Here is a 21,038-nt window from a genome sequence, read left to right as displayed (position 1 = left end):
AGGCTGCTAATAATACTAGTTTCTATTGATGAGTTATTTACAGGGTTAACTTTGTTTTCTAATGAACTACTTTGTGGGGTATTACCATTACACCTAGAAGTTATTTACTTCATAACACATGGCTCTCCTAGTAAGGATAGTAAAGACTAGATATATAAGAATTCCATTACAAGATGGAAGAGAAAAATTTCAGAGCCCGAGGTAATTCCTGTGGAGCACTACAGTACAATGTAATGAGGTAAAGTACCAAGGAAAAGGGAACCAAAGATTAGCATCAATAATTTGCAACTTTTGCTTTTAGTCCTTGGCAAAACACTTTGCTTTAAAAATTTCTACCCTTCTTGAAAGGCTTAAGGAAATGTTAAAACAGCCTAGAAACCTCACCCCCAAATATATGTATTTTCGGGGAACAGAATTAAAACTATGAAGATCAGTCTGATAGAAAACAGTGGGCTACACAGTATTTACCAAGCACTGTACTTCTCTCCAGCCCACATGTTCCATGAAAGTACAAACAGGAATGTTAGTTTGAATGCTGATCCCAATTTCAACTATTAACAGTTACCTAAAAATAAGAGAATTAAGCTTTAGGAAACTTGAATTTATAAACTCTTACCAAAATGACCTTTTATTTGCTACATAAATAGTGAGTGGCAATTCATGGCACTTGGTACTTTATCCAGACATGACAGAAGGCTTGTGAAATCAGTAAATGCCATTTTGAAAAGGTTCTTCTTTCATAAATTCAAGATAGGCCTGTTCAGCACAATCCAATACTATCCCCTCAGTACTTTATAAATGGAATTTTCTTCTACTTGTATCCATTTCCCGGGGCTGAAAATTAGAAAAAACAACAACAACAAAAGTAAACAGTCTGTAACAGTGCTGTAGAAAAAGGACCTCTAGGTTTATCTCTGAGACAGTTTAAGTCTTTAGCTCTAATATAAAAAGTATTGGAAACTACTGCTCCAATATGTGTGTGTATAACAGATATAAAATTTTAGTCATACTTAGGTGAAATATTTCTTATTAGGTTGAAAAATTATGTGTTTTAAAGTATTAAAGTTTTCATTTATAATTTAAAATGATCTCCAAACCTCTATAAAACCTTCTATAAAATAATTTTAACTTTAATGTAACTTCTATATAACTATTATAAAATAATTTTCAAGCATGCTGCAGAATCATTATAACACAGGCTCATAAACAGACTGCTGGCCCACTCCCTAAGTTACTGATTCAGCAGGTCTGTAGCCCAACAGTCTGCCTTCGTTACAGGTTCTTAGGTGATGCTACTGGTCCCACTTTGAGAACCACTGATCTTTAGGGATATTTCAGATGAACCAGGGTTAATCTCTAGACCAGAACACTGTATCAGAGATTGATTATTGCTAGCTCCTGGGAAGAAATTCAGAAGCCTAACTTAAGGTATAAACGCCCAAAGCTTAAAGTACGTCGTTTTATTCTCATTCCATCCTTTTAAAATTATCTAAATGGCTTTTCAAAGAGTAAGCACATACCTTATGTACCCATTCATATTCTCCATATTTAGAATCAAAGGTTCCTTTCTGAAGAGATCTTAATTTTAAGGTAAAACGTGGTCCAAGTTCCTGAATTCCCACTTTCTTTTCACTCTTGAATATGTATCTTCAAAGATAAAATAGAGTTAAGGAAATTAGTGTGAATGAACCCAAACTGTTATTTCTTTAATATGACAGTTTGAAAGATAATTTCTCATCTACAATACTTGTCAGAATACATTAGAAAACAGGTTTGTGTGCAAAATGTATTTCATCATTGAAGTCCAAGGAGTTTCTCACCTGTGAAATCTGAAGAAGATATAATCCCGTTGATTGTGGAATGTGGCAACCTGCCTTCCAATGAATTGAGGATTATGGGGAAAGAGAGATGCAAACATACGTCCAACAGAATGACCCAGCCGTGTTGTAAAATTGTTTAAAATTATTTCAGGTATGTGTTCTGTGGGGTCCTTGCCTCTTCTCTAGAAAAATGATGAAAAGTCACAATAACGATCTCACTGCAATTTCAAGTTTTCGAATTTACATGACATTGAAACATTTTAGTTATCTTAATGGCTTAATCAAACCCATGAAATAAGATTTATCTAAAATTATTTAATATGCAGTGAATGCACCAAAAAGAAAGTTCTACTAAAAAGTGACATGTTTCATAGTAACGAAGGCTATTGCTTGTCTGCCATAACTCAATTATAATCTCACAAGAAAACAGTCAGTACACGAAAGTATCCCTTTAACCAGAAGAGCAAATACCATTATTAAAATCAATTAGATATATATAGGTTATAGCATTTACTGATCAAATACTGTGAGAAGACCAAGGCCAATCAAGGAATGCATAAAACTTACCTTAATCTCTTTACGCAGACGAACACTGCTCATTTTAAAATGAGCAGTTGGGCCATTTGGCAAGTGACTCAGAATTAATCCATCTGTTCACAAAGCTAAGAACACATTTAGATTACATTCTGTAATCTAAGTTTTAAACTGTTTAAATAACTAGTCCTTTGTATGCCCAAAGCCGCCTAAAATCTGTAGCTAGGTAAATAGGTGGGTGCATGTATTCCTCTGGCTTAACAGATTTTCTTACCATACCCAAAACTCAAGACACAGAAGTCAACCTAAATCTTTCAGAAAAATAGACTAACCTACAGCAGTCCTACTTTTTCTCTTCACAATATGGTAAATAGCTATAGGGTATGTTCGGCATTCAACTGAAGTAGGTGAAAAGAGCTAAAATCCACTACTATAATACTCTAAAAGGATGAGATTCTAGCATAATTGTAGCATTGCGAATGGAATGTAAGTTTACCTCTATGTTCAGAGGCTTTATAACCCTTAAAAGGCACACTTTCATACATATATATGTCTTACACATTTGTTAAGGTCAGGATATGCAGTTTTGAATATCATCCTACAAGACCAGAGACAAACTCTCTTCTGGAAATCAAGGTTATTAGTGTTCTCAAGAGACATGGTCTTAATTCTTGGGATTACTGTACCACAATTTAAAATCAACCTATTAATTAAACACTTACCCTACCACAAACAGAATTAGGCTAGACACTCTAAACTACAAATGAAGTATAAGACAACTACCTACAATCAGCAGGATTAGCAGCCCAAGGGCTTTAAAAGTTTGGAATGCGGCTAAACTACACAACATACCTCAAGTCTTTGTAGCACAACTTGATTCTTTCAAATACTTAACCTTAAAAGGAGGTCAGAATTAAACTGTTTTTCTGCACACAATATGAGTTTTATAAAACAGATGTTGCCATATTTAAAAGCCATCAACATGATGAATTGGGAGACTGGGACTGACATGTATACACTGATGTGTATAAAATGGATGACTAATAAGAACCTGCTGTATAAAAAAATAAAAATTCAAGATTAAAAAAAAAAGCCATCGACATTTTCCCATTCATCTACTGAAAAACTATGGTGGTTATTATCATCACCTTCCTCCCCCCATCAAATCCTATCTACTGCTTTTACCTTCCTAAATTCCTCACTTCTATAGCTTCCTCTTTACCCCAATTGTTACTGTCTTAATTGAGGTCCTTGAGATTTTCCACCCAGATTAGGAAAACAGTATTTTGCTTGGTTTGACCTCTCTCACCATTTCAAGTACATCTTCTAATACAGACTAAATCAAGTTGGATTCAGGCCTTGGTTCTACAGTTACTAAAGCTATGGGACTCGGCTGTGTCACTGTATCTGTACCATAGCTCTCTCGTGTGCTATGTGAAAAACTGGATACTGTGAGAGTTTGACAGCTGTAGCTAATTTCAAACTACTCTCACCACAGACTCATCTATAGATTTAAGACATCGTCATAGCAGTCATACTGTGGCTCCAAACTACCTTTCTAACCTGTTGTCTCCCCATATTGCTTCCAAGCTGGTAGACACTGACACAGTCTCTCACACACCACGCACACTAATCCTATCATGTGATTTTTGCTCATTGTATTTCAAATATCTACAATATTTTACTCATCCATTAAGACCCACTTCAAATGCCACCTCTCTTTACAGTCAAAATTAAGCTCTAAATAGTATCGATCTCACTGTTACTTACTACAGCACTTGTCATTTGAGTTACAGTCATGTAAAATGCCTTTCTTCCCAACAAATCTATTAACTAATTTCTGACAGATACTAGTGCCTACTACATAGCAGATTATCAGTAAATGTTTGAATTCTTTCCTTCCCTTCAAGGACTCACCAAAAGTTCAACCTCATGAGGTACAGGCAAAAGGATTTCTGTATCATTTGCACATTGAAAAAATCATAAAATCTTGAGGGGGTTAAGAGAGTCTTAGAAGTCATTAGTTTCAACCTAAATCAAGGCTTGAATCCTTTCCAGAACATTCCCACTAAATTGTGGTTTGTGTCAAAAGAAACTACAGAATCCAGACGTATCAATTCCTAAGTACCTGCATTGTACAAAAGGCTTTATGTTATTGCTAATCTCTAACCCAAACCATGTAAAATAGGAGTCATACTGATTTTAGCAATGAGGAAGAGTCTGAGAAGGGTCAGGTAGATTCAACCCAAGTTTCAGTGCTACATGGCAGTAGATCACAACTGGGGTGGGGTTACACCTGAGCCCAAACTCTTGACTGGTAATTTCCATTTAGAAATGTATAGAGGCATTTTGTTACGATTGATACAAAGGCTAGGAATGTAAAACACCCTATAAGCTGCCAAAAGCACAAAGACTTATCCTACCTCAAATTTCCATTTAGAAATAATGAATAGAGGAAGTCTGTCTCTCTCCAGAAAATGCCTTCATGCTTCCCACTGCACCACAATTAATAAAATGCCTAGTACAGGCCAGGCACTATGCCTCTGAAACATAATACATTTAATGGGATCCTTGTGGGAACCCCGAAGATAGGTATTATTTCCTACATTTAAAATATAAGGAAACTAAGAAACTTGACTAAATTCACGAAAATAGCAAGTAATGAACTCTGAATTTGATATCACATCTGCCTGACCCAAAGCCACAAGGCTACTGGTAGGATAACAAAGTTCTTTTCTAGAATAAGTCAAAAATGTATACCCCTATAAATTTCCACCATATGGCACACAGTAGCCCTTCCTACTGTCAATATATCTTTAGACAGCTGTCATGTTCCCACTTTCTTATTTCCAGGCTGGATATCTTCAATTCTTTCAACTTTTCTCCAAGTGCCATCATTAGGAGTCATGATTTGTTATTTGTGAGCCCATGTTAAGTCTCTAGGAATCACCATTTCTATTAGGTGCTTACAAATTATTCTCCCTTTAATTCTACATTTTGGGGGGGGGGGGATCATGGCAAAGATTAGCCACTGTCCTTCCTCCATTTACCTGTCTCATATCTTCCTTAGAGCAACAGTCTCATTTACAAGTTTCTGCAGATATTCCTTGCCTTATCTTACAATTTCTTATCCAAGATGGACTTCCAGTCCAGCTTACCAATGTGCATTAGTCTGAAGATCATTCTATGTGATCAAGTAAATCAAGAGATTTGTTTTCCTAGTGTCTTTCACTGATACTCTGACATCAGCTGCATTACTAGATGTTAATCAGAAAAGAAAATGAAACATCTTTGAAATTATAAAAATTAACATCCAGGCAGGATTATACTTATTAAACTTCCAATCATGAGGACTTTTAGAAACTGCTGCATGATTCTGTATCCAAAAATTAAGTCTTGGGTAATTTTCCCTCAGTATCTGTGGGGGACTGGTTCTGGGACCCACCATGGAGGGCAGATCCAAAGATGCTCAAGCCCCTTATATAAATTGGCATAGTAGAGTAAGCCCTCCAACTTTCAATACGGTTGGTTGAATCCGCAGATGCAGAACCCGTGGACAGGGAGGGCAGGCTGTATATATATATATATGTTATATGAATAGGAGTAAGCAGTTTCACATTTGGATTACTTAAGTAGCCTAATTATTTCCTTAAATCAGGTCTGTGTACTGATGGTACCTTAATTACCTGACGGTTAACTTACCCTCTAGGGTGTCCAATATGGTAAACAGAAAAATATTAATACATTTTGGGTAAAAAGACAACACAGTATTATAAAGTAAAGAGAATATAGGCTTTCTAAAGGCAAAAGATGGATAGAATGTTTATTGAATTGATAAATGCTTGCTTCTTAGCAAAGAGTTACTAGCAGGCTTGCTAGTAATGAAATGATGATGGGTTTTTGACTGCCAAAAATAGAGGAACGCAGACCTTGCCACCTTATGTTGGGAGGGTAGTTTTAAAAAGGCAACAACTACCTTAAAACAAACCTCTTCTGGAATAGTTAAGTATTCAAGAGATTTTTGTTACTTTGTTACAGTAACTCACGATCTGGCCAAATTATAAAATGACCAACAATATACCACAATACAAAGCTAGTTTTAGTCTTAAAAGTCTCTGAAAAGCAACCTGTACAAGTGGGTAAAATCTTTAACTTACACTGAAAACAATAAAAGCCATAAAAATTATTTAGATGAAAAAAAAAACAGCTTGTAAACCATTATTTTTTAAAAAGTGTTCATTGATTTAAGAAAAAAAATGTTAACCTGGCAGCAGAGAAGTACTGTCCCTATTGTTTATAAGTCCTTAATAATCTTGTTTTAATAATTTTGACTCATTCAACTGGCCATCTTTAAAGTTACTGACTTCACAGGCCACCATGAGATGAGTAAGTAAAACAACAGCAATGACAAAAAATCTAGGCATCCTTTATATGATCTCTTACCTCACAACAGGAAGAAACACCTAGGGTTTAGGGAACACATTCACCTCAGATCTGTGATTCATGGTAAAAGGATAGATTATTCTTGGCATCTGATATACTAGTTAATACATAATATGGGCCCAAATACCTACTTCAAAAATGTAATCTTGTGATACCACCTCTGGCACCATAAAATCTAGTCATATCAAATGACAGTTGCAGATCCCCAACTGGGTCAGCACCTTCACGCCTCTATCTTTCCAAATGGTTATTTCTGCAGTGGGTACTCTTCCTCTTCCTTACCTCATTCACCCATATCCACCTAGACGGGGTTTAAGCACTTTTTTCTATCAAGTACTTCCTCCCTGATATCCCCAGGGCAGATTTTACCAGAGTTTGCACTGTATCCTGTATTTCTCTCTTAATTGTACTATCCACACTATATTTTTGTTTGTTTACATGTTTCTTTTCTCCTACTAGATTATGAATTCCCTGAAGCTGTCTCTTGTTTAGACAGGAGAACTTCCGTAAAAAAACAAAGGATACTTGGTATTTTACGATCTTCATTAATAACAATGAGGTCTGTGAAATCTCTTGAGATGCACTGTGGAATAATTTTTTTCAGAGCCAGTCCTCTTCTGTAATAAACATGTGAGTTTGGTATAACTGTGGAGAGCTGTTCACAGAGTCGTACTGTTCTCTATAAAACAAAATAACAAAAATCCTCAAAAGTGAAAAAGAATACAAATCTGTGTAGCACATATTTATAAGCAAAGAAGTAATTATTATAAGATAGTGTTATTAAAAGAGAGCAAGGTTAGGGAAAGAGTGAAACCTAAACAATGTTTCATCCATCAAAGGCTCATCAACCTAAAGCAGTGGTTCTCAACGAGGGACAATTTTGCCATCAAGGGATGTTTGGCAACATCTGGAAGCATTTCTGGTGGTTATGACTGGTGGTAGTGTGGGGTTTGGCTGCTACGGATATCTAGTGCATAGAGCTCAGAGATGCTGCTAAACATCCTATAATGAACAGGACAATCTGCATAATAAAAAATTATCCAGCCTAAAATACTAACAGTGCTGAGGCTGGGAAAGCCTATCCTGAAGAATCATGCTTAGTGAACCTATATCACATCAGCATTACATTTTATTTAGCTTATTTACAGGCATAATCTAAGGCAATTACTAATAATTTAACTCTTCTGAACAGAGTTCTTTTAAATAATCTAAGTAATGTAAGAAAATTAAGAATTCAAGAGCTATACTAATTGATATGTTTACCCCATGAGGTCTATCTGATGTAGTGATGAGAATCTTGGGAGAAGTTTGTCTGTTGAAGTAAGAAGCAAATTCATCCGTAGCTTCATCATAAGCAACCTGAAAACAGAAAAAGAGATAATTTTACATCAAACATTCTACTGGGCCAGCATTTTAAAAATAGTTACAGTAGGGATTCTATAACACTGACTACCTAGCTGACTGGTGATTTTTTAAAGAGGGCCCAGGAGGGACTTAGGTTAATGGCAACATGAAGAGGTTGGGTAATTTTCTATTTGAAGAATACTAATATAAAACTGGAAAAAAACTGTCAAAAACAATTTCAAGACACACACTGAGATGCGTTTATTCTTGAAAAATGGATACATCTGTGGGCAAGAACATCAAGAATCTTGCCTAGAGCTATTCCATTTCCTCTGTCAACCTGATTGGTGAAAACAGTAACTTTACCAACTTCAGGACTGATAGTAGGCGAGAACCAGCAATCCTGAATCCAGAGATGGTGGACCAGATTCAAGGAGGGGCAGGTGTGAAGATGCTATCTTTGCCAATCCAAGGTTACAGGCCTAGTTCAGGGTAGATGTGGACCAGCCAAAAATTTAATGAGAGCTCTGGAAGTAAAAATCATAGAGGGACTGACATAATCTCTCCCAAAATTCCTGACTGACAGCTAAACTACACGAGAGAGACCTGAGAATCCAGTGCACCTGAAAGGCAAGGGAGACTTGAGAAATGGCTGCAACTCTGAATGCATTCCTCAATCCACACACAGCTCAGCTGGCAGAGGGTATGTATGTCTTAGGGGTTCATGGTGTCGCACCACAACCTCTACCCAAATCACTGGCTGACCATTAAGCCACACAAACACTGGGACAGTCCCTAGGGAGGCATGTTAAAAATAACAAACTGAGTAGTAACATAATGCTACTGTCAGACAGATTCCAGTTTAAGTCCAGACAAGTTACTAAAACAAAAAGAATCAATAACCCTTAAAAAAATAAAACAATCCAGAGTTATTGCAATGTTTTCTAAAATGTCCAATTTTCAACCAAAATATCAGATATACAAAGAAACAGAAAAGTATGACTTATAATCAGGAAAAGAGAAGTCAATAAAAACTGAGTGGGCCCAGATGTTGAATTTAGTGAAAATTTCAAAGCAGCTATAACAGATATATTCAAGGAATTAAGGAAAAATACAGGCTTAATAGCAGATCTAAGATACAGAATAATCAATAAACTTGAAAATAGATTAATAAGTATCCAATCCGAAGAATGGAGAACACAATCATAGCAAAAGGAGCAAAGCTGCAGAAACTTTTAGAACACTCTTAACCATTTCAACAGTGTGTGTGAAAAGGAAGTCCCCGAAGGAGAGAAGAGGGCAGAAAAAAATTTTCAAAGAAATAAAGGATGAAAAACTCTAACTTAAGGTCCAAACTCAGAAAACCTTAAGTAGAATAAAAAGAAAGAACAACACCTAAACATATCAGTGTCAAACTGGTAAAAGCCAAAAAACAGAAAATTTTGAAAGAAGAAAAAAATAAATCATGTACATGGGAACAATGATTATTAATGGCTGCTTTCTCAAGAGAAATAATGAAGGTCAAAATGCAATGGAACAAGTTCAAAGTACCAGAAGAAAAAAAAAGTCAACCAAGGATTCTATATCCCACAAAATTCTTTCAAAAATGAAGGCAAAATAAGCACACTTTCAGATAAACAAAAGCTGAGATAATTAGCTATCAGACCTGCTATAAAAACAAAGGCTTAACAAAGTCCTAGAAGCTGAAAGAGAATGATACCAGATGGTAACTCTGATCCAGAAACAGGAAAGAAGAGCATTGTAAATAGGTAACAATGAAGGTAAACATAAAAGACTCTGTGGGTGTGTTGTGTGTGTATGCTCTTAATTTCTTTAAAAAAAAAACAGGATGTTTAAAGCAGTAATTACAACACTGGGTTTATAACATAGACAGATGTAATATATAACAACGTGTGCTGACAATAATAGCATGATTAAGAGTGGAGGGTCATGAAGCTATACTGGTGCAAACTTGCTGTATTTTACCAGAATCGTGTCAGTATTTATTTGAAGTAGATTGTGATAAATCATTCTTCAGAATAGATCTTATTTATGCTAGGACATAAATGCTAAGACATTTCTTTAATTGAAAAGGACTGAAATCAAACAAAATATGTCCCAAACCACAATAAAATTGAATTAGAAATCAACAGCAGAAAGGAATCTGGGAAATCCTCAAATATTTGGAAATTAAACAGGACACTTCTTGAAAATCATAAGCCAAAGAAGAAATCACAAGAGAAATTAGAAAATATCTTGAACAGAATGAAAATGAAAACACAACAAGCATACCAAAATGTATGGGATGTGGCTAAAGCAGTGCTTAGGGGAAAACCAGAGCTTTATATGCTTATACTAGGAAAGAAGTATAAAATCAATAATCTAAGCTTCCATCTTAGGAAGCTAGAAAAAGAAGAGCAAATGGAAGAGCTTTCATTTGCTCTTCCTGGTAAGCAGAAGGAAAGAAATAACAAGGATCAGGGGAAAACTAATGAAATAAAAAAATATAGCAAACAAGAAGAAATCATCTTTCATTAAAAGAGGTACTCAGATTTAAACAATAATGAAAGAAATGCATCTTAAAACTTGGAGGCTATAGCAAAAGTGAATTTTATGACCTTAGTTGCTCATAATAAAAAAGATGAAAATAAGCTAATCAAAAAAATAAAAACAATAAACTCATAGTGTAAAAGAAATAAAGGTATGAGGAGATATAAATGAATTAGAAAACAAAGATTCAATAGAGAAGATTAAAGAAAACAATAGTTTGAAAAGAAAAACAAAACAGATACACCTCTGGTGAAAAGCCCAAATAAATAAAATTAGGAATGAAAATAGGACATTACTGTAGTCTCACTCATGAACACACATGTACATGTTCTAAACAAAGTATTAAAAAACCAAAACAATATGTTAAGAAGATAAAACATCTTTTTTTTTAAAACATCTTTATTGGAGTATAATTGCTTCACAATGGTGTGTTAGTTTCTGCTTTATAACAAAGTGAATCAGTTATACATATACATATGTTCCCATATCTCTTCCCTCTTGTGTCTCCCTCCTTCCCACCCTCCCTATCCCACCCCTCTAGGTGGTCACAAAGCACCGAGCTGATCTCCCTGTGCTATGCGGCTGCTTCCCACTAGCTATCTATTTTATGTTTGGTTGTGTATACATGTCCATGCCACTCTCTCACTTTGTCCCAGCTTACCCTTCCCCCTCCCCGTATCCTCAAGTCCATTCTCTAGTAGGCCTGTGTCATCTTAACTAAATTGTATTTATCCCATGAATACAAGAGGTTTAAGATTAGAAAATCTATTTCGTTTACTACATTAGTGCAATAAAGGAGAAAACTGCACATTCATCTCAATATCTGCAGAAAAAGTGCATAAATTATCTTAATATTTGCAGGAAAAGCATCTAACTTTCTACATTCATTTATTAAACAAAAAATCCAGCAAAAAAAAATGGAATTTCCATAACTCATAAGGAGAATCTACCATTAATGACACAAATATTAATAATGATACACGAAGTATTCTCTTTAAAATCAGTAACATGGCACAGATGCTAATATTGCTTTTTCAATTTATTTGACATGCTGGAGGTTCTAAGTAAGAACGAAAGAAACTGTTAATGGATTGAAAGTAATTAACAAAAACTTATTTGCAGAAAGGATTAAACATGAAATGAAAACAACATTCAGACAAATTATTAGAAATGAATTTAGGTAAACTACTGGTTAGAAGATCATGATCCAAAAATCAATTGCAGGGAATTCCCTGGGCACAGTGGTTAAGAATCCGCCTGCCAATGCAGGGGACATAGGTTCGATCCCTGGTCCAGGAAGATCCCGCATGCCGTGGAGCAACTAACTCGTGCTCCACAACTACTGAACCTGCACTCTGGAGCCTGCAAGCCACAACTACTGAGCCTGCGTGCCACAACTACTGAAGCCTGCAGGCCTAGAACCTGTGCTCCGCAGAAAGAGAAGCCACCGCGATGAGAAGCCAGTGCATCACAACGAAGAGTAGCCTCCGCTTGCAGCAACTAGAGAAAGCCCATACGCAGCAACGAAGGCCCAACGGAGCCAAATATAGATAGATATTTTTTTAAATGTATTAAAAAAATCAACTGCATTTTTGTAAATCAGCAATTTAAACAGTTTTCAAAGAGATGTGCTTTACACTAATAAGAAAAAATGTAAGATACCCAGGAATAGCTCTAACAAGATTCATGTGTACAACTTGTATTAAGAAAACAATGAAATTCACTGAAATACATTTTCAGTATTTAAATAAGACCTAATTAAGCAATATATATATATCCTCAAACTGATCTGATTTAGTACAATTTATAGTTTTATATGGAAGACCAAAGGTCCAGGAAGAGAACAGTCCTGAACAGAGGGATTTGAGGATGGTAATGGGGAGGGGCATCTTGCCCTAACAGGTATCAAAACTTATCATGAAGCTAAATAATTAAGAAAGTAAAGAACTGATCCAGCAACAAACTACCAAAAAAATAGCCCAGAAAAAGACTAAGCATATACGGATACCTAATATATGACACAGCATTACAATTTACTATGGGAAAAGGTTGCACTGCTCCAAAAATGGTGCTGGGGAAACTGGTTACGTATGGGGGGAAGGAGGGAGCAGTGGAAGAGAGAAACTGGTTTCCTTTCTCACACCAAACAGAGAAATTCATTCCTGATAATTAAGTACATAAAAGTAGCTCTCCAGTTCTTTTAGGAAAAAAAGTATGATATCATATGATTACAGGATAGAGACAGATTTCTTAAACATGACAAAAACAGCATCCACTACAAAAACAAAAAAATTAAACCCAACTATATTACGGACTTTTGTTCATCAGAAGACACCAGAGAAGAAAGTAAAAAGAGAACCCACAAATTGGAAGATACTTGTAATACATGTAAAGGATTAGTAGAAATTAGAGAAATTCTACAAATCAGTAAAATACACTACAGGATAGAAAATAGGGCAAAAGACATGAGCTGGCATATCTCTACCAAAACCACAGTACATGCACAAAAAGATGCTCAACCACTTTAGGAATCAGGGAAGTGCAAACTCAAGCCACAATGAGATAGCCCTTTATCACTAACCTGAATATACCAAGCAATGGACAGAACGTGGATGACCAGGAATATTGCTCTTACACCATGGGAGTGCAAAATGATACAACCACTACTTTGGAAAACATTTTGGCACTTTCATGTAAAGTTGAACATTTATACATCCCATGACCTAACAAATTCTCCCCTATGTAAATATTTAGGGAAACTTTTACATTACATGTTTTTGATCCCCAATTTATCTCCAGCCAAGGAGATAAATTGTTCCATACCTTGTCAATGATAATTCCATCATTCTATCCTTCTAATTGCTCAGGCTAAAATACCTTGTCAATGATAATCCCATCATTCTATCCTTCTAAATGCTCAGGCTAAAAACCTCAATGCCATCTTTGAATCCTCTTTCTCTAACACCTCATATCAAGAAATTCTTAGTGGCTCTAATATCAAAATACACCAAGGCCAAAAACTCAAACCTCAGAATCAGACTGATTCTCAACATTCACTGTAATCACTGTGGTCCCAATCATCATCATCATCACCACCACCACCATCATTATCATCATCTCTTTCCTGGATTAGCTTCCTAACTAGCCTGTTTACCTCTCTGACTGCTATCTCAGTAAAGCAACCAATTACTTAAAAAAATTAAATACAATCACATCATTCCCCTGTTCAAAACCATCCAATGGCTCCTCATTTCACTAAGTATAAAAGCCAAAGTCCTCACAATGGCCAGCAAAGTCACTGATCTGGCCTCTTCCCTTCCCCGTATTTTCCTGGCACCTCTTCTACCACCCTCTCTCTTGCTCACTTAATTTCAGCATACTGGCTTCCTTATTGATTCTCAAAAATAAACTAAGCATGTTCCTGCCTTAGAGCTTTTGCACTGGCCATGTCCCCTTATCCTGGATTACTTTCTGCCCAAAGATGGCTGATTTCTTCACATCCTTCAAGTCTTTGCTAAAAGGTCATCTCCTCAATGAAGCCTACCCTAACCATTGTATAAAACTTGCAACCCTAACCAACAGAAAAATGGGCAAGAGACATGAACAAACAATTGATTAGAAAGAAAGGAAGAAAACATGAAAAGATGTCCAACCTCATTCATAACAAAAGAACAGCAAATTAAAACTACATGGAAATATAATTTCTCACCTATCAGACTGGAAAAAATTATTTGTAATTGCAAAATCTTGAGTGAGAGTTGAAAGAGTAACATATATTTATTTACATAATCTCAAAGTATCTCCCTCCCAAAATATTTATTAGATTCAAAGGGGAAAATAGTACTTATAGTGGAGAAACCTGACAGACACCACTTTAATCATGTGATGAAAGTTAATATAACCAGTAATGGGAAAATCAACAATATGTGACTCCTGCTAAGAGCACTGAAAAGAACATAACGTCACAACTGTGGTACTCCTGTCAAAAGTACATAAGCTGAATATAATCATGAGCAAACATCAAACTCATATTAAGTGGCATTCTACAAGTATACCTGGTCTGTACTCTTCAAAAATGTCAATGTCATTAAAAGCAAATTCTGCAGAACTGTTCCAAACTAAAGGAGGTTAGAGTCATTGTAATGGAATGAAATGCAAGAACTGGGATTTTTCTTTTATGAAAAATGACATCATTGTGACATCTGAGTAAGCTGTACAGATCAGATAATAATGTATATCAATGTTAATTGTCTAATTTTGGAAACTGTACACTGTGCTTATTAAAGAAAAAGTTTATAGGTAAAACACACTAAGCGTGTATGAGTAAAGGGGCTTATATCTGCCACTTACTCTCAAGCATTTCAGAGAGAACATAAATGAAAATGAAGTGTGATACAATTTAACATTTAGGAAATCCAGGTGAAGTGTATACATGAATTCTTACTTTTCTATTAAGTCTGAAATTATGTCACAATAAATAAAATGCAGGCGCACACACACACAGATACTCTCTCTCATGCACCCTCCCTTTTTGTAAAATTGCAAACTCGCTCTACACCAAGTTGTCCTGAATCTCCTTTACCCTATTTAATTTTAGTAACCTACCATCTGCTAACCTATGGTAATTTATTTTATTATGTTCATTGTTTGTCTCTCTTCCTAGAAAGTAAGCTCTGGGTGGGCAGAAATTTTGTGTGTATATGTGTATTTTGTGCACTGATGAATCCCATGTCCCTAAAACAGATCTCCATACATAGCAGGTAATCAAGAAGCATTTGCTGGAAAACTGACTGACAAACTGAATGAATGAATGGCTATACCAGGAAATATGTGAAAGAATGTTGGTAACAGCATTGTTTGAAAGCAAATAAATATAACAAAAACAAGTTTACTGTACACAAATCAAAGAATACATATATATACAAAGTTTTAAAACCTTGATTCTCTCACTGTACTGTTGCAAACTATTTAAAGGGAAAATGTGAAAAGTGGAAGGTTATCTTGAAACCAAGAGTTTTATGAGGACACAAATATACCATCAAATGTTATCCTTAGGTGTCAAAATGTATAACAAATACTACAAAAATCTATAGTATGAGGAATGCTTTTCAAATGACATTAAAAAACACTGGAACTATTATAGAGATTAAATGACAAATAAGTTTACCTAGGCATCAAATACAATACCTTTCTAGGAAATAAATAATTACTCCCTTTTTCTACAGCATAGTTGGGAAACTCAATTATGAAATAATCTACAATAAATAATGATAATATGCCAACATTACAGTTGAATCAGTCCATTATACATCTTTACCAGTTAGTACTTTAATTTAAACATTGACATACGAATAGACAATTTATCAAGTGTGGTCATCCAAATTCATTTAAGACTTCTAACATTACCTCTTCATCATTAGGGTCTACTGTGGTTTCATCATATACTCGCTGGTTGTCAATGGTCTTCGGTATAGGCTTTGGTGGAGCCTAAATAAAAGAAAAAGGGTTAAGTCTTAGGAGCATTTTACATTAATAATTTTGCATTATGATTGGGGAAGAATAACAGAAATCTGCAAATAATACAAAAACTCAATCTGTTCCTCATTTCAACCCACTGCTACATCAATCCTAATAACAATATTGAGTAAGAGGCTTTTTAATTCTCTGAGCAGACACATGCACATACTGGAAGAACTGCTGACACTAAATAAAATGGCTTAAAACCAGGCAGAAGTAGCAGAGAGAAGAAACTGGAATCAAAATAATTATTCATGAAGAAGAAAAATATCAAATGGGAAAAAAATTACAAAGGTACATATATATGTAGCTTTGTTTCAATACTTTCAGAAAGCTATTCAGAAATATATAAGAAAAGCTATAAATCTGTTTCCATCTACTGAACTAGTAATTCTAGTTTGGGGGATTTATGGTAAGGAATGAAAAGGGGGAGCAATTTATACAAAGAAATATGTATTATCACTATGGTTAGTGGAAATGAACAGCAAATAGGGCAGATGTCCAACAACAGGATAATGACTACAGCATTTCCAGCATAATGGAATACCATGAGAATCAGCAATCATGCACAATATTGTTTGCTTAGACCAAAATATTGTGTAAATGAAATTTTAAGGAGCAAGAACACAGAACTGTAACCATATACTGACTAAAACTAATCCAAAATATATGTACACTAACAGAGATGAATATGAACTGACAAACTAGGATTTTTTTATTATTCTATGAAATGAATATTAAATTTGAAGTAATTTTTTTAAAAGAGGCAGTTCTAGGAAGTCATCTTTCAATCCAAAAACAAGAAAGGTGATATTTTCAAATGGTGATCAGCATATTAATTTGCTATAACTGACTGATTATTGAGAGTTTAAAAAAGACTAACATTGCTTCATAGGATTTCACAGGTCAAAACAGTCTAATATTGGCAACTTCCTGTGATTTAACCTAATACTATAAATAGAATTCATGAAGAAGAAGCATTTAGTTTGTGTGTGTGTGTGTGTGTGTGTGTGTGTGTGTGTGTGTGTGTGTGTGTATATATATGTATATATATATATATATATATAATCTATTATTTTTCACTTTCTCAAAAATGCTTATCATTTCTTGGTCCCTCATCTTAAGAGATGGGAGGGGGTAAAAGTTGAACATTTTTAAAATTTTGCAAGTATAAATTGTAACCTAGAACTAACTATAAATAAAATGAAACTAAAATGAAAATAACTTAGCTGTGCAATAATGCAGAAGTATTTAGTAGTTCTTTTAAAATTTTTCAATAGAAAGATTTCACTTTTTGTTAATATCACAAAAATAGCCAAATCCTTTCTTGATGCATTATCTCTTCTCTCTTCTCTGCCATAATCCACTCAGGTATCTCACCTTCCTCCCACTCCCCATTCTCACTCTTGGCAGGTTCCTAACCTCAGAGTCAGCTCTCATTCTTACATGCCCCAACCCTACAACAGAAGAGGCTGTGCCCAGCCATTCCCCAGCCTTGCATAACAAAGTGCATCAAGTCAGAAGAGCTCCAGTTACAGGCCTAAACCGGGGATCTTCCCCATTCCCAGTCAGGGAGATGTGTCTCTGCCTCTCAAACACATAAAGTTAAGTAAAGTAAGCAAGTTGAAGTAGACACAGCATTTTGAAATTTTGAAAACATGCAAAACACCACTACTGGGTTTACTGTTTAGGGACACAAACATAGTAAAGGTAATAAAGGAAGTGCATGGGAACAATAAAGAGCAATTTCATGAGTGCTTATCTTTTTTTTTTTTTTGGCCATGCTACATGTCAAGAGGGATCTAAGTTTGAAACCGGTGCCCCCTGCAGTGGAAGCGCGGTGTCTTAACCCTCTTAACCACTGGACCACCAGGGAAGTCCCAATGAGTGTTTCTCTGGAGGGGAAAGCAATCAGAAAAAAGTATACAAGAACTTGAACACTATCTACTAATGCATAATTTCTTAAGCTGAGTAAAGGAGAGAAAGGGGTATGCTGCCTTATTTTTATATCATTTTATATATCCAAAATATTTCATAATAAATTTTAAAAGAAAGTGATTCAATGTAAGTATCAGGGAGCACTCCTTAATACCAGACAGAAAGCAGAGGACTAAAAGTTTCATTTACCTTATCACCAAGAGCCTCTCTCTCTTTTTTAAGTTTTTTCTTAGCTGCCAACTTTTCCTAAAGGATTTGAAAAAGAAAAGAACAATATTGAGAAACCACCAGTTATATCACAAACACATACTGAAGTTACAAATTACTAATGCTATGAATATTTAAACTGAGCAATCTTAGAAATGTATTAAAAGAAACATCCTGACTTATATTTTCGTAGCTGTTATTGTAAACCAAATGAGCTAGCCAATCAATAAGATTTCTCAAAGATTCTGCTCCTTCAAAACACTAATCTAAATTGACAAGTTTAAATGTTTAAAATTTCACTAGCTTTATCTTTTACTATAAAACCTCAAATTAAGTGAAAGTGCAAAATGTACATCTAAACAAGTTAAATAGTTTTTGTTGTTTTGTTTTGCATTCCTTTGCAAGTTGCATCCTAAAGAAAACCGTGGCTATGCTGGTTGCTTGTCTTGAAAAGTACTAAAAATAAACGGTAATGAGAGAGGAGTTTTCAGGTTGTTTCCAATAAAACCATCACTAGTTACTCAAATATTTTATAAACAAAACATGCTTTTAAAATGATCAAGAACCGGCAAGATGTACCGTAAATCTGTAACTTCTGTCGACTTCTGAACAGAATGCTTGACACACAATATAAAATAGGTTTGTTTTTTTTTTCCCGCAGCGCCTGTTGACCCTCAATCCATTAGATCTCGGATTAGAAATTATAGTCCCAATAAGTCTTCTAGGACACCCTTCCCCCATACGTGCACACCAGAATGGGTTAGATGCCCCTTCTACATCCCCTCCATCCCCCAACTTCCACCCCAGGGGAGCGAAAGGGACATCGCGCACGCGCTCTGGCGCCTCCGCGCCTCATACCTTCCGCTGCTGCTGTTTCCACCGCGTGAACATTAAGTGTCGCCGCTGTTTGTTCTTAATCTCCGAAACGCTGAAGCCTGGAGGAAAGGCAGCCGCCTTCGAGGGTTGGACCCTACTTTCCGTCGTCCCATCCTCAGCGACTGCAGCCTCCTGAGGTTCTTCAGTAGCAGCTTTGCGTTTCAAGCCTTTGTTTCCGCTGCCGCCGCTCTTTGCCCCGGCCTTCGCCATGGTATTTTTGCTCCTTGTGGTCTGTACGGAAACGGAAGTAGCTTTCTCCTCCGACCCCCGTCCTTAAGCTATTACTTCCGGGGTCGGAAAGTTCTTAAAGGAAAATGTATAGTTTTGTGAGTTCTAGCGGTTTAAGAAGGTGCTGAAATTTAGGCTTAAGGAGAGTTTAGGGAGCTTGCCCAGCAGTGTGAACAATGAAATGATGAGTTGGTGGAATCCGTTATTGAGCGTTTTCCGTGTGCCGACCCCCTAAAACCTAAGAACAAAACAATCTTTGAAGTATAGAGAGTTTACATTCTACTAGAGACAAAAATGAGCTCCAAAATAATTAGTGTGGTAAGCTATTAATATTAAGTAGTGCACGGTGTGGAAAGACTAGAACAGGATAAAAGAAAATGAGGGGATAGAGGGGCAGATTACAACTCTTAAATAGGATTCTCAGAGTGGGCTTCATTATTGAGCAGAGATTTGAAGGAGGTAATGGGGCATACTATGCAGTTAACTGGGGGAAGATCTGTTAATCTGAGGAAAGCTGTCCAGGCAAAGGATACTTACAGCTCCAAGGCTCCTAGTCAGTAGCAAGCCTAGCTTGTTAAGGAAACACCACAGAAGCCAGGAGTCAAATGAGAAAGGAGGAGAGTAAGTGCTGGCGGGGGTGGGGTGGGGGTTAGGGTGCCAGATTGTGTAGGGTTTTGTAAGGACTTTGGCTCTTATGTGACGTGAAGATTTCTTGGAGGATTTTGAGAAAAGGAATGGAGTGACCTGACACATTTTAAAAGCATCACTCAGACTCTTCTCTTGAAAAAGGACTGTAGGGGAGGGAAAGTGACAGGAGGGGCGAAATGAATGTCATGAACCAGGGTGGTTCTAGTGGAGGTGGTAAGAAGTGATCAGATTCTTCCTACTATTGAATAAAAGGCATGAGAGAAAGAAGAATCTTGGATGACTCCAAGATTTTTTAACCGAGTGACTGGAAGGATGGAGTTACCATCAATTGAGATGGGAGAGACTTCATGTGGAGCAAGTTTGAAGGGTAAGATCAAGACTTCAGTAACGGAATGTTAAGTTTGAGATGCTTACTCATCATCATGTTGTCAGGTAGTCAGTTGGGATGTGTGATTCTGCAGCAGGAGAGAGAGCTGTGGGCTAGAGAGCAAAACTAGGGAGTCATCAGCAAACGGATAGTATTTCAAACCATTATAATGAGTGTAGATAAAGAACTGAAAAATAGAAGAGGATGAAGGACTGAATCCTGGAGCAGTCCCACATGAAGAGCTGTAGAGAAAAGGAGGACCTAGTAAAGGAGAATGAGAAGGGAAAAACAAGAGAGTAGAGTGTCATGGAAACCAAGTGAAGAAAGTGTTTCCCCAGTGGTTAAATTTTGCTGTATTTCTCATTTTAATTTTTTATGAAAGTGCCCTCCAAACAGAATTCCTTTTGGTTTAGAGTCAGCACTTGATTTTCCAGAAATTGTCTTAATTTCAAGTTATATATTTCAATATTGACATTGGGTGTTTTGATAATCCAACATTTTGGTGTCTATACTGTGTTTTTCACCTTTTTAAGTTCTTTTAAACAGGACATTAAAAACATCAAAAC

General features: G+C 36.0%; 1 protein-coding gene across 1 annotated transcript; it reads right to left on the bottom strand.

Annotated features, from left to right (window-relative positions):
• Nucleotides 1–523: 523 nt before the first annotated feature.
• Nucleotides 524–19,503, bottom strand: RPF1 (ribosome production factor 1 homolog). Its single transcript, XM_032630483.1, has 9 exons — nt 19,212–19,503; nt 18,336–18,392; nt 16,098–16,178; nt 8,061–8,156; nt 7,323–7,476; nt 2,388–2,470; nt 1,821–2,002; nt 1,521–1,647; nt 524–834 (listed from the first exon to the last, which is right to left on the bottom strand). The coding sequence occupies exons 1-9, from the start codon at nt 19,437–19,439 to the stop codon at nt 793–795; spliced, it is 1,050 nt and encodes a 349-aa protein (XP_032486374.1). The 5' UTR covers nt 19,440–19,503; the 3' UTR covers nt 524–792.
• Nucleotides 19,504–21,038: the final 1,535 nt, after the last annotated feature.

The sequence above is a fragment of the Phocoena sinus genome, chromosome 1 (assembly GCF_008692025.1).
Source record: "Phocoena sinus isolate mPhoSin1 chromosome 1, mPhoSin1.pri, whole genome shotgun sequence".
NCBI lineage: Eukaryota > Metazoa > Chordata > Mammalia > Artiodactyla > Phocoenidae > Phocoena > Phocoena sinus.
The sequence above is the reverse complement of the archived record's forward strand: the minus strand, read 5'-3'. Positions and strand labels throughout refer to the sequence as shown.

Bases quoted from the DNA above. Each gene is read 5' to 3' on its own strand.
- RPF1 (XM_032630483.1), bottom strand. From the start codon at position 19,439: ATGGCGAAGGCCGGGGCAAAGAGCGGCGGCAGCGGAAACAAAGGCTTG. The intron at 7,477-8,060 runs GTAAACATATCA...TTTGTTTTATAG, and splicing joins CATCAGATAGACCTCATGGG to AGAACAGTACGACTCTGTGA. The intron at 835-1,520 runs GTATGTGCTTAC...TCTAATTTTCAG, and splicing joins AATATGAATGGGTACATAAG to CCCCGGGAAATGGATACAAG.